Consider the following 15,849-nt stretch of genomic DNA (forward strand, 5'->3'; position numbering starts at 1 on the left):
TTTCCCCGCAGTATTTATTTTTTATTTTGCTTACTTATATAGCACCAACATATGCCACAGCGTGTTACTGACATTGACAATCACTGTCCTCATAATCTAAGTTCAGTATATCTATGAAGTGTGGGAGGAAACTGGAGTTCCTGGATGAAACCCAGGCAAACCATACACATTCCTTGCAGATGTTGATTTGAACCCAGGACCCCAGCACTGCAGGAAAGTGCTGACCATTGAACCACCATGCTTCTCAACCCCTATAATATATGTTTTTATCAAAATATTAGTGGCATACTGTCCTGTACAAACAAGGACAAATTTATGTTAAACCATACCCGTTACCCCATCTAGATACCTTCTGACTCCATCTAGTCACTTGGTGCCCCTTTAGTGCCCCTCATACATTATATTTCCCCACGTATAGTATAATGCTTCCTTAATAATCAGCAAACAGTATAGTTCTCCATTCGTGGCCACCACACATTATAAATCACCACTGATTGTGTCCCAAACAGTACCAAGTATAATGCCCACTTTGTGACCCCACACATTATAATGCCCCCTTAATGTCGCACAAAGTATAATTCCCTCTTAGTGACCACCACACAGTATATTGCCCCCTTAATAGCCCTGCACAGTATAATACCCCCTTAAAGGTCAAAGTATATAGGACAATGCCACCTTAGTGCCCCCACACTGTATAGTTTTCATTAGTGACTAATAATAATAATACATTTTATTTATATAGCGCCAACATATTTCGCAGCGCTGTACAATTTGTAGGGTTCAAATACAGACAGAAAGATACATTACAAAGAAAGTAATTTCACACAATGGGACTGAGGGCCCTGCTCGCAAGAGCTTACAATCTATGAGGTAGAGGGGGTGACACAAGAGGTAGCAGGGGCGGCATTGCTTATACAGTGGTCAGACAATTTTGTAATAGAGGTGACTGACAGTACACAAACATAAAACTTTATGAGCCGTCACCAGTCGTGTCCTTTAATGCTGGTGCTTGGAAATATAACGTTAGCCTGAAATGGCATCATATCATGTGGGGTAATGTGGGAGCTGGAACAGAGGAGGGTTAGATTTGGGGGATTCTAATTACGGTACAAAAGGGTTTACATTAGGAATTGTGATAGGCCTGTCTGAAAAGATGCGTCTTTAGCTTGCGCTTGAAGCTGTAGAAATTGGGAGTTAATCTGATTGTCTGGGGTAGAGCATTCCAGAGAAATGGTGCAGCTCTGGAGAAGTCTTGTATATGAGCATGGGAGGTTCTGATAATAGAGGATGTAAGTGTTAGGTCATTGAGTGAGCGGAGAGCACGGTTTGGGCGGTAGACAGAGATGAGGGAGGAAATGTAGGGAGGTGCGGCTTTATGGAGAGCCTTGTGGATGAGGGTGATAACTTTATATTTTATTCTATAATGAATAGGCAGCCAGTGTAGTGACTGGCGCAGACCCGAGGCATCGCTGTATACTTGGCTACTTTTTCTACAAACCCGTCATCTTTCCTTTGTGACAGTACTGCTTAACACCTCTCCAGCATATTGTTTCATGGCAGCTGCTCAAGGACTTCTGCTGAACTAACCCAAGCAGGGAGATTTAATACTTTAGTGGACCTTGTTTAGGTGTTTCCTAAGTGCCCCCCCCCCATATCGTAATGTCCTCTCTAGCGGCCCACATATAACTCTCCTTGCCCCCTTAGTGACTATAGATATATATATTACATACAAATTTTAAGTAAAAGTTTTACTCACCTCACCTCATCTCCACTGAGTTCCATGCAGGCAGTGGCATTAGTGCTATATCTATCTCAGTGCTCATCGAACCTCCCTGCCCTAGACATCATTACCTCAATCCTGAATGGTGGAGCAAAGCTCTGATAGCTCAATACTCCACCATTGCATTCAACTCTATCTGCATCCTAAGGATGCAGATATATCCTAAGGATGCAGATAGAGTTGAAATTATTGTGTGCTGCCCACAGCAGTGGGACAGCAGCAGAAATGCAGGACTATTCCCCCTTGATCTAGGTTGGCACAGGGGGCCCCTGCTACCTTAGGGTCCAGTTCAGATGCACTGTTTGCCCTATGGATAAAACAACCCTGAATCCAGACATCCTGCTGATCCCTTTAATTCTGCTGACAGTCGTCTGGCACACTCCTCAATGTCTGCTTTTTGGCCAATTTAAGTCAGACAGTTAGCAGTCTCTTCTTGCACCTTATAAGGTCTGCATACACATGAGGGGGATTTATCAGGTGATCCTAAAAATTACTTGACGTATCTTAAAAAAAAGGTCCTGTGGTATTGTGACTTTGTTAGTTTATAATGGGATTTTTTACAGGTTTATGTTGGGGTGGAGTGATTTTGTACCTAGAAATATGACTTTTGCATTAGGAATGTGTTAGATGAATTTGGCTAATATCTCAACACCATACAGGCCATGGTCACTTTTAATGAGAAATAATATTAGACAGGCAAAAATCTGTTAAAAATTAACATAAAACTATGATGAATATAGCCAAACATTTGAGAAATCCCCCGGTGCATAAATCTGCCCCACTGACTCTCCTGCCCATCCTAACTAATTATATGGTTAACACCACAATGCTAACCACTATGCCAGCATTGGGCTTTGCATGGGCTTTGTGGCCAGTGTCTGGTGGCCTTCAAGCACCCCTGATAGCCCTTCACATACAGTCCTATGAAAAAGTTTGGGCACCCCTATTAATCTTAATCATTTTTAGTTCTAAATATTTTGGTATTTGCAACAGCCATTTCAGTTTGATATATCTAATAACTGATGGACACAGTAATATTTCAGGATTGAAATGAGGTTTATTGTACTAACAGAAAATGTGCAATATGCATTAAACCAAAATTTGACCGGTGCAAAAGTATGGGCACCTCAACAGAAAAGTGACATTAATATTTAGTAGATCCTCCTTTTGCAAAGATAACAGCCTCTAGTCGCTTCCTGTAGCTTTTAATCAGTTCCTGGATTCTGGATGAAGGTATTTTGGACAAACAATTCAAGTTCAGTTAAGTTAGATGGTCGCCGAGCATGGACAGCCCGCTTCAAATCATCCCACAGATGTTCAATGATATTCAGGTCTGGGGACTGGGATGGCCATTCCAGAACATTGTAATTGTTCCTCTGCATGAATGCCTGAGGATTTGGAGCGGTGTTTTGGATCATTGTCTTGCTGAAATATCCATCCCCGGCGTAACTTCAACTTCGTCACTGATTCTTGAACATTATTCTCAAGAATCTGCTGATACTGAGTGGAATCCATGCGACCCTCAACTTTAACAAGATTCCCGATGCCGGCATTGGCCACACAGCCCCAAAGCATGATGGAACCTCCACCAAATTTTACAGTGGGTAGCATGTGTTTTTCTTGGAATGCTGTTTCTTTTTGGACGCCATGCATAACGCCTTTTTTTATAACCAAACAACTCAATTTTTGTTTCCAAAATGAAGCTGCCTTGTCCAAATGTGCTTTTTCATACCTCAGGCAACTCTATTTGTGGCGTACGTGCAGAAACGGCTTCTTTCTCATCACTCTCCCATACAGCTTCTATTTGTGCAAAGTGCGCTGTATAGTTGACCGATGCACAGTGACACCATCTGCAGCAAGATGATGCTGCAGCTCTTTGGAGGTGGTCTGTGGATTGTCCTTGACTGTTCTCACCATTCTTCTTCTCTGACTTTCTGATATTTTTCTTGGCCTGCCACTTCTGGGCTTAACAAGAACTGTCCCTGTGGTCTTCCATTTCCTTACTATGTTCCTCACAGTGGAAACTGACAGGTTAAATCTCTGAGACAACGTTTTGTATCCTTCCCCTGAACAACTATGTTGAACAATCTTTGTTTTCAGATCATTTGAGAGCGGGCTGTCCATGTTCGGCGACCATCTAACTTAACTGAACTTGAATTGTTTTGTAGAAAGAAATGGTCCAAAATACCTTCATCCAGGATCCAGGAACTGATTAAAAGCTACAGGAAGCGACTAGAGGCTATCTTTGCAAAAGGAGGATGTACTAAATATTAATGTCACTTTTCTGTTGAGGTGCCCATATTTTTGCACCGGTCAAATTTTGGTTTAATGCATATTGCACATTTTCTGTTAGTACAATAAACCTCATTTCAATCCTGAAATATTACTGTGTCCATCAGTTATTAGATATATCAAACTGAAATGGCTGTTGCAAACACCAAAATATTTAGAACTAAAAATGATTAAGATTAATAGGGGTGCCCAAACTTTTTCATAGGACTGTATAACAGCTAACAAAGGTGGACAGACAAACATGGAACATATGTATAATCTACATAACACATCAAATGAATGCAACAGCAACAATTCTCTTAACCAAACAAATGCACAATTTCATGCAAGGTGTCGCCTCCTGCTGCAGACAGTTGTCTTAGGGTAAGTTCACACGATGTAATGTGCCGCGTGATCTGGCACGTATACGACATGTGAGAGTTTTATGCGCCGTTAACGTGCGCAAAATCACGGCTGCAAAATAATGCGGCGTATACGATCCTAACTCCCATTGAATCAATGGGAGCGTTTACGGCGCGCAAACTCTCACACGCCGTATATGTGCCACATCACGCGGCACGTTACATCGTGTGAACTTACCCTTCCAGCCAGAGACAAGATAGTGAATAAAAGGAAGGAGGGGTGGCATCTGATCTCAAAGGAAACATGGATAAGATTTCTTGACCTATTCTTTAATTTCAATTGCAGTAGGGGACAAATAGTAGGAGGAAATTGAAGGAGAATTTGCAAGGTTTTTTTGCTATAAAATTTTAATTTTTTTTAAAACTGATTAGAGTAACCAGGAAAAAGGGTAACAAATCCTATCTGGAATTACCAAGGTAACCCACATAACCTTAAAAAAACGTAGTGCTACAGTGAAGATTTATAACCTTAGAAAACTATTTGGCTATTACGAAAAAAAAAACTATTTGCCTATTACGGGATTTTTTAATATCTTCATAATATTATTTATCTGTGTATTACTCACTTAGAGTGTTAGGAAAGTCCCAGAGTTTTTGTAAAATGTTGATGTGTACAATGGGACTGAATGCTTTACCAGCTTCCATATCTTATTAATGTCATTGGTTTGTAAACCAGGAACAGGATGAGACCAGAGGAGCTCCAATGCTTCATCTCAGTACGAGCACCTGTCAGTATAGAAAGCTGCCAAAAGGCAAAAAGTTATTTCAGTCTCGGAAACTGTTAATGCAGGACTGGCTATTAAGATAAGGGTTGTCCATTAACGTCAACCAATAAATGCTATTTATTGGATTATGCAGTTTTCCAATATACTATGCCCTAATAATTTTGAGGATGTCTTCTTGCTGTTGTGAAGGATGCATCATTCAATGGGAACCTACATTGTTTGGTGGTAGATGAAGAGACACCCAAATACGTTACAATCAGAGCTCTCTCTTGTAATGTGCAATGCATCTATGTGACCATGACATGACCAGGACAGATTAACATCCTCTGGAAGTAAATAATAAAGGTTCTTATAGGAGAGCGTTACTTCCTCTGGCTTCACCAGCCTTTGATTTAACATCATAATTGACTACTTTTGTGCTTATTCCAGTGTTCTACTATGTTCTGCAGACACATTATCATGGAGTAAATTCTAAATGTGTGACTTGGACTCTGACCAAAGGTGAAATTGAGTCATCACCATGTTCTGGCTGCGCCCCAAAGGAAAAAAAAATAATTGAAAAGCCTTGTTATAGAATGACTTAACTGGTCACTAACTTTTCAGACAACTTAGTCTCATTTCATAGAGCATGTGATTCTGAACCAACAAATAATGCACTATAATTAGAAATATTGCTGCTTTTTTACTTAAAGGGGTTATCCCATAACAAGGATCCTATCTATACTGCTAGTTTATGTGGATATAAGACTTTTCCTAAATACATTGCTTTATCAAAACTGCTTTGTTTGGCCGCTATCTTAATTTATTCACTTCATTGTTGACACTGGCTGACAAGCAATGGAGATCCTCATATAGGGGAGGGGGAAGGTGAGAGCTCCAGGATTACTGTGCTGTCTATCTTCAGCTTTTCCACTTATCAGCCAGTTTAATTGAATTTGGCTGATAGAGGCTGAGATAAGGAGTCCGTTACCTCTGTATGTAATGCAAGCTGACTCAAATCCAGCTCTGCTATATCAGTTTCCACATCAGCGTCATACTGTGGATCATAGCAGATAGCAGAGCAAGTGAAACCCTGACCACCAATGTGCGAGAAATTCAGGAAGTGAAGAGAGTACAGAGCCTTCAGGCTGCAGAACAAAAGTTATGGGAATACCCCTTTAAAAACCTCTCTAAAGTTCTTACCACTAGATCTCTCCCTTCTAGGTAATTTACAATTGACTGCTTTGTTACTAAGGAAGTACGTCCCTAGCAGCAAGATGGAAAGAGAATTAGGTCAGTGGGGAGGGGGTTTTCTATCTTCACAGAGTGAATGCAAATGGGAGGGGCTGATTTTCCTCACAGCCTGCACAGGACTGAAGATTCTGTACATATCAAAGCTCACAATGTAAGGAAAAAGTATTTTTTTTTGTACATGTATGTACTTCTGTGATTATGGATGAGATATTCACAGAAATTAATCTATGACTGTGCTCATAGATTGCTTTTTTCCTGTGTCTCTTACCATGCATGCATATTAGATGCTAGAATGTTGTGGATAATTGTATATATCAGCTCTATATTAGAAAGGATATATAGAAAAATTGGGAAATGATAGAGTGCTAATGGCAGAAAATTCAAAATAAACGTGAGAATAAAAATCACGATGTGGATGGTTAAGATGAATTGGTTCTGTTTATTGCTCCAAGTACATGAAGAACAGCTTAAAATGGCTATGCGTTTCGACACCAGCCGGGTGTCTTCTTCAGGCAGAGCAGGAGGTCCAGGAATATCCTTAGAACCAAATCCCCAAAGCACCAAAGCTCTATATTAGCATAATATTATATTATGGCCACTTGAGCTTTTCTCATCTATTTGCTGTTATACAGTTACTCCTGGCAGAAGTGCAAGTAAACAACCTTAACTACCCGCATGTAATGCAAAATGTTCTTCAATCATATGGGGACATTAGCAGCAGAAAAACTGATAGAACACCATGTATGAAGGCATATACAATCATAGGGACCTGCACATATTTCAACTTTTCATGAAAATTCAGGTACCCTTTAAGGAAATCATACACAAATATGATATTAGAAAATTGTAGCGGCCTTCATCATATAATAAGTATTCTTAATTGCTGCAACCATAACACCTCTTTATTATGTCACATTGACATGTCAGAGATCAGTTATAGAACTATAGGGATTAGTATTCTCTAATGGCCCAGAGCGTCACAAATAATATGCTCATGAATGACGTTCAGTGGATCTAAAAAGTATCTGACTGACTCCTGCGGGCTGGAAATATTTTTCTTTCCCTATAAGAAGTGTGTCCATGAGATTCAGTGCAGGGTTTCCAGCCATTTTTTTTTTTTTTACTTTTTATGGACATTTTATTAAAGAAAAACAGTGGCGAACCCAATGGAAAGCCATGAAAAATGATAAAGAATATAATTTATATCTATCTAAACTCATCTGGGACAATGGAGAAGCATGGCCTGTTTTAGGTACTCTTCAGGAACTTATGATCAGATGACAACCTTGACTTTTGTGTTACCTTCCTCTTGATCCAAGACCTACTATAGGTATGTGAAAGGTTGAGCTCCATCAATATCTATTCAAGGGCAGTAGCTTTTTGGTGCAAACTGTGCCACAATTCTGGCGCATTCGGATTAGTACATCTTCCCCATTATCTTTCGATAATCTCATGGTTTAAGGGGAGACCTCAATGACTTAATACATAAGCGCCTCCTGCAAATGGAACCCATATTACCACATTTACTTAAATAAGCAAAACGGACAGAATTTTGAGTGAGAAAAGCAGAAAATGATTTATTTTAGGAAGTTTTGAACACATTTCAATATATCCCAGCAATTTCCACACATCCAGTTTAGAAGAATGAACCCACATAATGACATTACATAATGAACCCCAATGACATTATTATCATCTATTGTAATGGAGATTCTTCGATCTATTTCATTTTTCCACCAAGCCAACAAGATTGAACAATCAATGAATATCGATTACATGGACATATGATGGAGATTTCTGTAGTACGGTGCTACACATGTACTCTTTACCTCCAGGAATGGCCTGTACATGACGGGATATATGACTGACTATAGCTTTTCATAGACAGGATGCGGACCAGGCTGACAAGAATGGCGCTAGGAAATGCAAGTGAAATGTAGATATAAGCTAAAAATGCATTATCAGAAATGCAGAGGGTAAAGCAAAATGCTTACTATTGAAACAGGCAGGGACGTGATGAATGGTAATGATCCTAGAATGGATACTCTTAATACATTGAGATTGATCCCAAGGGCGTAGCATTAGCATTAGCAGTGCCTTGGCTCTTCCAATGGCCCAATGACCGCTCAACCACATAAGATGACACTAGTTTAAGTGGCACCTGATACGTATTGGAATCTAGTAAAGATTTTACATTACGGCTCATACACCATTGATTCATACATAAGGAGAGGGTCAAGGTTCAGGTCTTATGGTAGTATCCTAGTTATTTCACCAAATTTTTATACTGTTGTATAAGTTAAAAACTTTGTTCTGATCTTTTAATACTCAAAAATATGACCAATAGAGCCAATTTATTTCATGTAACACTTTCCTTTAAAGTAAAGGTAAGTATCAACTTGCTTTAAAGGGGTGGAAAGTTAAATGTAAGGAAGTACAGGGAAGCACAAAACCAAAAAGTTGCCCATTAAACCTTACAAGCTTTAGGCTTTTCTTGTGGTCGATGTTGTTTTTCTGACAATATTAACACTTGAGCTGCCTCCGCCAGAGGAGTACCCCCCAGGGCTGTGCAGACCACTTGTAACATGGTCAACAGAACTACTATGTAATCCCCCTGTGGCATATCCAGAGCTGGAGCCAAAGCCACTTCCGCTGCTAAATCTGCTTCCCACGACATTTCTTCCACTGCCGGAGCTGAATCCAGATCCACCGTGGTGCAATCCGCTTCCACTGTCGTAACTTCCTCCACCTGAAGAAATGACTCCTCCAACGCTGGAGCTCACCACCGCTGTAAAGAAACATTAGTCACGGTATGTCTCCCCAAAAATAACAAATGGTGATTGTAATATACAGAGTGATACTTACAGATGCTTACAGAGCCGCCATCTCCAGCCAACCTGCCAATATACAAAGGAAATTTGGTTAAAAATAGTTGAATAAAATACTTGTTCCCTGTGTCTGATCCCTGGCTCCCACGCTGATCAGCTAATATCTTCACAGTGTAATGTATGTGGCAGGCTATAGCATTATATATTGTTTAAACCATTATGTATTGGAAAATATATTTCCATTAGGAGGTAAATGTAATTTCTATCACTGTGCATGACTATACATTATAGCAGGGCAGGGGTAATCATACAATATGCAGCAACATACATACAAAGGCTTGCTTCATCCAAACTTGGACTAAGAGGCAAAATAATACAGGCCCTACCAAAATTCCAAAACAGTGTCCGCCCCTCCAAACAATTTCTAAACTAGCTGAAATCAGAAATATTAAGTGAAGACTGCGAAACTTCTGGACACTGCCAGCTCTAAAATTATATCTCTACTTTAGTTTCAATTAAAGGGAACGTTTCCAACCATTATTTTGGATTTTCATATGATTAAAAGAAACAGTAAAGCTTTACGCTAGGTTCAAACTAGCGTTCGGGTTTCCGAAAAACGAAAGTCTAGATAGACTATAGGCTACAATGGGGTCAACTGTGTTTCCAACCAGTTTCCGCCAAAAACGGTGGAGAGAAAAATCCTCCTATTTTAAGTGGAATGAGGGATGGAGTCTCATACTGAGACTCAGATTCTTGTGTGAACCTTGTGTTTATCTGTCATATCCTTAACAGTTTCTTAATCGATGAATTGATATCCTGAATACACGGACCATGATTTTGTAATGGCATGATAGGAAGTCCAGAGAATATTCCCCATAATACTGACACTTTAGCTAATTTCTTTATCTATTGTGGCTTTGCTTTGTGATAGATCTGTATTTATACACAGCAGTCATGTGAATGGGCAGGACTGTAGGGGAGGGGAAACCGCAGGAGCTTGAACCAATGAGGATGCAGGAGGCGTGTCTCAGGCTCCTTGTAGGCTTGGTAGCTAAGAAGTAGTCACAGGCCAATTTCCTGCACTAATGTTACTAAAATAGAAAGCAACCAAGCAGCAAATTCTGGAAAAAATAAATTTTAGGTTAATAACCCCTATAGGTATTGCCTTACATCTCAGTTTTGAGAAGTTGACTGGACAGTTCCTTTAAAATAAAATGTCCTGCCTAGTGATCCTTCTTTTGATTTTGTTAAAGGACACTAAAAGTCTCTCTAAGCATGCCAATGTTCTTTTTGGATAATATGTTAACCTGATTTTAGTCAAATATTATTCCCCCTTCTACTCACCTGCACTCTTCTCCTTCCAGCAGTTTCCTGTAGGTGGCGATCTCAATATCCAGAGCCAGTTTGACATTCATCAGTTCCTGGTATTCACGCAGTTGACGCGCCATCTCCTGCTTGGACTTCTGTAGAGCGTCTTCCAACTCAGTAAGCTTATTTTTAGCGTCTCGGATAGCAGCTTCACCTCGGTCCTCAGCTTCTGCTATAGCAGCTTCTAACTTGGCACGCTTTTAAGGATGAAAGAGAAGAAACTTAGATATACTATTGCTGAACGCCCAAGGAATGCACTACTGGTCTACAGGATGGATGCAACATATCCCCCCTACATGCAACACACTCATATAGATTTGCAGAATTTGTAAATCTTACAATTTAAAGTTCGCGGCTCCCATAGGAGAAAGAGAAAAGTTAACCAAATCTGCTGATTTTGTCGGGACCAGCCATAGGTTCCCATACACATGCCCAATTCTTTGTTTCCCTGCAAGATTATGCTCCAATAGAGTTGCCCAACATCATTTTGTTATTGTATCGGTTGCAGTAGTGGGCTATAAGTTCATGGTTGAGACAATGATTGACCATTACTTACAAAACAGACAATATTTGATATCAATAAAAATAATGGTACCTGTGCTTTTGCATGGTCTATTTCTCCCTTAATTCTGTTCACAATTCTGTTCTGTTCAGCAATTTCATTTTTGGTGTTCCTTAAGTCATCGCCATGCTTGATAGCAGTGATACGCAGCTCCTCATACTGAAAAAAAGAACATAGGGAACATCAATCTATTCATCTAATGAAATTAACAAATAATTCATTTTGTCGATAATTGTGGCTGGAACCTATTGTAAAAAACTGAAATACTCACCTTATTTTGATACCATGTCTCGGCCTCAGCTCTGCTCTTGTTAGCCATTTCTTCGTATTGACTCTTGACCTCAGCAATGATACCGTCCATATTCAAGTCTCTGCTGTTATCCATAGACACAATAACTGAGGTGTCTGAGATCTGGTTATTGATCTGATCGATCTCCTAAAATATAATAGTAACCGGACATTACATGATGATATGTACCTTGAAGAGCAATAATAGTTTGCTGTGGGAATGGGTTCCATTGTTTTGGGACACGTGGTATTTTATAGGGTACTACAGGAGCACTTGTGTGTGACCAAGATCCCAAGGTAAGGCTCTTTATTCTGCTTTCATCAAAGTGATTTATGATGTCAGCAAGATCTATCATGTTATCAGAGGTGCAAGAGGATGACATCTTGGTAGGAAGTTATGCAAACACTGTCTATACAATACTGTATTGTAACTGGAAACAATTGAATTGGCCATCAACTATGCATATTAGGTCGGAGAGCTTATAGAAAGCTTATACAGAGTACAATATTATTACCGTTTGGAACATTTGTCGTAGGAAGTTGATTTCATCTATCAGTCCTGACACCTTTGCCTGCAGTTCTGTTTGGTTCAAATAGGCTGCGTCCACGTCCTAAAGAAAAGAGATTATAGGTTACAACATTACCAAGTGACCAAGGTGTGGGGCATTTATATCAACTAGATAGTTTCAATCAAGTATTCCCATTAGACGATCCATCTAGTGTAGGCTGTAGGCCTAAATGCCATTGTATTTGAGCCAATTTAACATAAAATAATATCTTGTAAAATTTGCATTGCTAAAGGTTGTAATATGACTGATACAAAACAATGCCATATGGCATATGGAAGGATACTGTCCGTGGTGAGCGCCATGCTGGAGAATAACTTCCATCCCATGTATGAGACCATGATAGCACTGGACAGTAGTGTTAGTGACCGACTGCTTCACCCCAAGTGTGAGAAGGAGCTATCGGAGATCCTCCCTCCCAACCGCGGTCAGGCTGTATAATCAACATCAGACTAAGTGAAGATCACTCCGCACAGAGAACTAAATGATCCTGAAGTCTTTTTTCCTTTTCAGTTGCTATGACTCCTAGTATCTTTTCTATCTGCTATGAGCTTGTATGTCTCTTTCTTGTAATATATTACTGTATTATCCATGCTGCTTTAACACACTGAATTTCTCCATGCTGGGACTATTAAAGGATTATCTTATCTTATCTTATTCAATGGCAAAATCACAAATTTCATAAATCTGCTTCCGGTACAGCAGACATCTGAGCAGAAGGCCAGACTGCATCGACATAGTCCAACCAGACCTTCTGAAATAATTTCACCATATACCAGAAAGTTTTTGTAGTTAATGTGAATATTAGTAGTCTTCTATCCTATTCTTTTGGCATTTACCAACCATGAAACAATAGTTTGGCCAATGATTCTGACCTGCAGAATGAGGTCTGTTATCCAGGTTAGCTATCTCAATATGGCTATACAGCCATCAGCATCGACAGAATAGCAAAGTTATAAAATTACTCAAGTTCAATATTTTCCATTAGACAGCACATGAGGTAAGAGGTATATAATAATGTACAATGCATGAGATAAAACATTTCCCACCAGAGTTATATAAAGGCACAGATTTAGTTTATTGCCTTTGCCCTGTGTCTAGTAGCCTGCAACTAGTTTGCTGTCCCCCATGCTAAATGATAGGCTGCTAGATTAACTAGTTACTTGATGCCGAACCCTTACCTTAGCTTGAACTCCAATTTCAATTTCAAATTCAATACAACATGTTAACACTTGACAAGCTACAAATCACAAAACAACTAGACATCACACATGGACATGTATAGGATAGACATCACGTGACAGAGTATTGCAAAATAACATTATTTTAAAAGCTGGTCATCTCATGACATATATCTCAGGTTATGATGAACCAACAAGCAACGTAATGAAAGACACCTTTGCTGACTGTGTCATATGTTGTAGATCTAGAGCAAAAGTGATCCCTACAACCTGCAAACCTCAAACCTGTAAGAATAGTTCAACCTATTTTAGTTCAATATGCAAAAGTAATATAACATTAGACAATGAAAATACAGAGAACCATACAAAATATCCATTATAATATTCCGGAGAGTAAGAAGAACAAAATACGAGGACAAAGACTTTCCAATACAAGTTATTGTTCATGATCACCAACTACAGAAATATCAGTTAGCAAATATTTTTGCTGTGACCACTAAGTGTCACAGGTTTCACCCCATATACTTACTTTCTTAAGGACGACAAAATCGTTCTCAGCAGCGGTACGCTTATTGATTTCATCTTCGTATCTGCAGGAAGATAAAAAATTTATTTTTGCAATGATAGAGATATCAATAGTATTCATAGACACAACAGACATTCTTGGACCTTTACATTGTAGACATTTGGTTCCAGTTAGTACAGTTTTTACTTACTTATTTTTAAAGTCCTCGACTGTATCTTGCATGTTTTTAAGATCAGCTTCCAATCTAATTCTGTCCCCACCAAGGTTATCAAGTTGCCGTCTTAGATTGGTTATGAAAGACTCAAAATGTGGTTCTAGATAACTTTTCACGGTGTTTTGTTCTTGCAAAAATGTCCATTTAGTTTCCAGCATTTTATTTTGTTGCTCGAGGAAACGAACCTATAAATTAGTCAAAAAGTTTGTTACAGACCATCTTTATGCTATAGCCTTTATGAAATTGCAAAATATTGGACTGTATAATACCTTGTCAATGAAGCAGGCAAATCTGTTGTTGAGGGTTTTGATCTGATCTTTTTCTTCTTTCCTTACTCTTTGTATAGCTGGATCAATCTCCAAATTTAGTGGTGTAAGGAGGCTTTGGTTGACGGTAACAGGTGTAATGCCTGCTGGACCAAGTCCACCACCATATCCACCACCAAACCCAGCACCATAGCCACCAAATCCTCCACCAGCACCAAATCCTCCACCAGCACCAAATCCAGCACCTGCACCAAATCCACCACCAACACCAAATCCACTGCCAGCACCATATCCACTGCCAGCACCATATCCACCACCAACCCTATAGCTGAAGCTTGAGCTACCAACACCAGATCCACGTCCACCATACACATAGGAGCTTCCCACAGGATAAACACGTCCAACTGAGATTCTGCTTCCACCTGAGCCTACATTGTAAAGACTTCTGCTACCAAAGCTTGGACTCTTCCGGTAGGAGGCAACACTGATTCCACTCATATTCCTTGGTGTATAAGAACAAGAACTGAAATTTCTAACTCCAGATTTAGAGGAGGTACGAATAGTTTGGTGCGGCATGTTGTCTTGTTGCAAAGGCTAAGAAAAGAAGATGAATTGCCTCAAAAGTAGAGTGGAGACAGTCGGTGACAGAACCAGCTCTGTTGGCATCAGCAGGTGGTAAGACCTTATATACATATGTTATTTTGGGCTTGGTCAACAATAAAACAGAGGGACCCTTTTATTGGCTTCTATGGGTTGGCAATGCCGTATCCAGTTTCTAGTACCTGAAAATTAAGACTCTGTCACACACCTTCAACAAAAATGTAATAATAATTTAGATCTGGCGGCGTCTGCCCCATAAAATTATAATAATTTTATACTGTTGAAACTGCAGAAACAGACAAACGAATCTGTTATTGTAAATTGTTCTTAGGGATTGTCTACAAGCATACAAAAATGTACAAAACTGGCGAAGATCCAGCATTTCCCTGAAGAGATAAAAATAATCATAGAGCATAGATTGTCATAAGAAATTATTTGTAGCATACAGTACAGATGTACATTATACTGCAATATATATTGTATAATTATATGTCTACGTGACAAAGGGATCTTGTGAAAGGCTACAAGTGAAACAAGGAAAACCTGGATAGACAGCACGCCATTTATTACATAACTTGGTTTTGTACATGGACATAACTAGCAAAGACTGGGTTCCCCAGTGAACCTTTGAAGTGGTCCCCCCCATGACATAGTGCCCCCTTTCCTGGCCTCCACACAGTATAATGCCCCATTTACAAACACTATAATGTCCCAAAGTGGCCTCCAAACAGTATAATGTCCCATAGTGGCCCCTGTACACAGTATTATCTCCTACCGTGGCCTCTGCACACAATATTATGTCCCCCATGGACCCTGCACAGTATTAACTCCCACAGTGGCACCTTCACTCAGTATGACGTCCCATAGTGGACCACACACAAACTATTATTATACTCTGTGGTCTTCTCAGACCCCGGAGTATAATAATCGGAGACCCAGGGGAGGATACAAACATAAAAACCAGTGTTACTCACCACTTCTCGGCTCTGGTGCACCCATTGCTGTTTTCAGCCTTCTTG

At 39.7% G+C, this 15,849-nt stretch overlaps 1 protein-coding gene across 1 annotated transcript; it reads right to left on the reverse strand.

Moving 5' to 3' along the window:
• Positions 1–8,914: 8,914 nt before the first annotated feature.
• On the reverse strand, positions 8,915–14,806 carry LOC142193883 (keratin, type II cytoskeletal cochleal-like). The gene is made up of 9 exons (XM_075262896.1): positions 14,234–14,806; positions 13,941–14,149; positions 13,754–13,814; positions 11,993–12,088; positions 11,461–11,625; positions 11,223–11,348; positions 10,604–10,824; positions 9,297–9,328; positions 8,915–9,219 (listed from the first exon to the last, which is right to left on the reverse strand). Exons 1-9 carry the CDS (start codon positions 14,804–14,806, stop codon positions 8,915–8,917), a joined length of 1,788 nt encoding a protein of 595 aa, XP_075118997.1.
• Between the last annotated feature and the right edge of the window lie 1,043 nt (positions 14,807–15,849).

The sequence above is a fragment of the Leptodactylus fuscus genome, chromosome 2 (assembly GCF_031893055.1).
Source record: "Leptodactylus fuscus isolate aLepFus1 chromosome 2, aLepFus1.hap2, whole genome shotgun sequence".
Lineage (NCBI taxonomy): Eukaryota > Metazoa > Chordata > Amphibia > Anura > Leptodactylidae > Leptodactylus > Leptodactylus fuscus.

Coding starts and splice junctions, on each gene's coding strand:
- LOC142193883 (XM_075262896.1), bottom strand. CDS start 14,806: ATGCCGCACCAAACTATTCGTACCTCCTCTAAATCTGGAGTTAGAAAT. Junction 13,815..13,940: donor GTCGAGGACTTTAAAAATAA/GTAAGTAAAAAC, acceptor ATCTTCCTGCAG/ATACGAAGATGAAATCAATA. Junction 11,349..11,460: donor AGACATGGTATCAAAATAAG/GTGAGTATTTCA, acceptor TCTTTTTTTCAG/TATGAGGAGCTGCGTATCAC.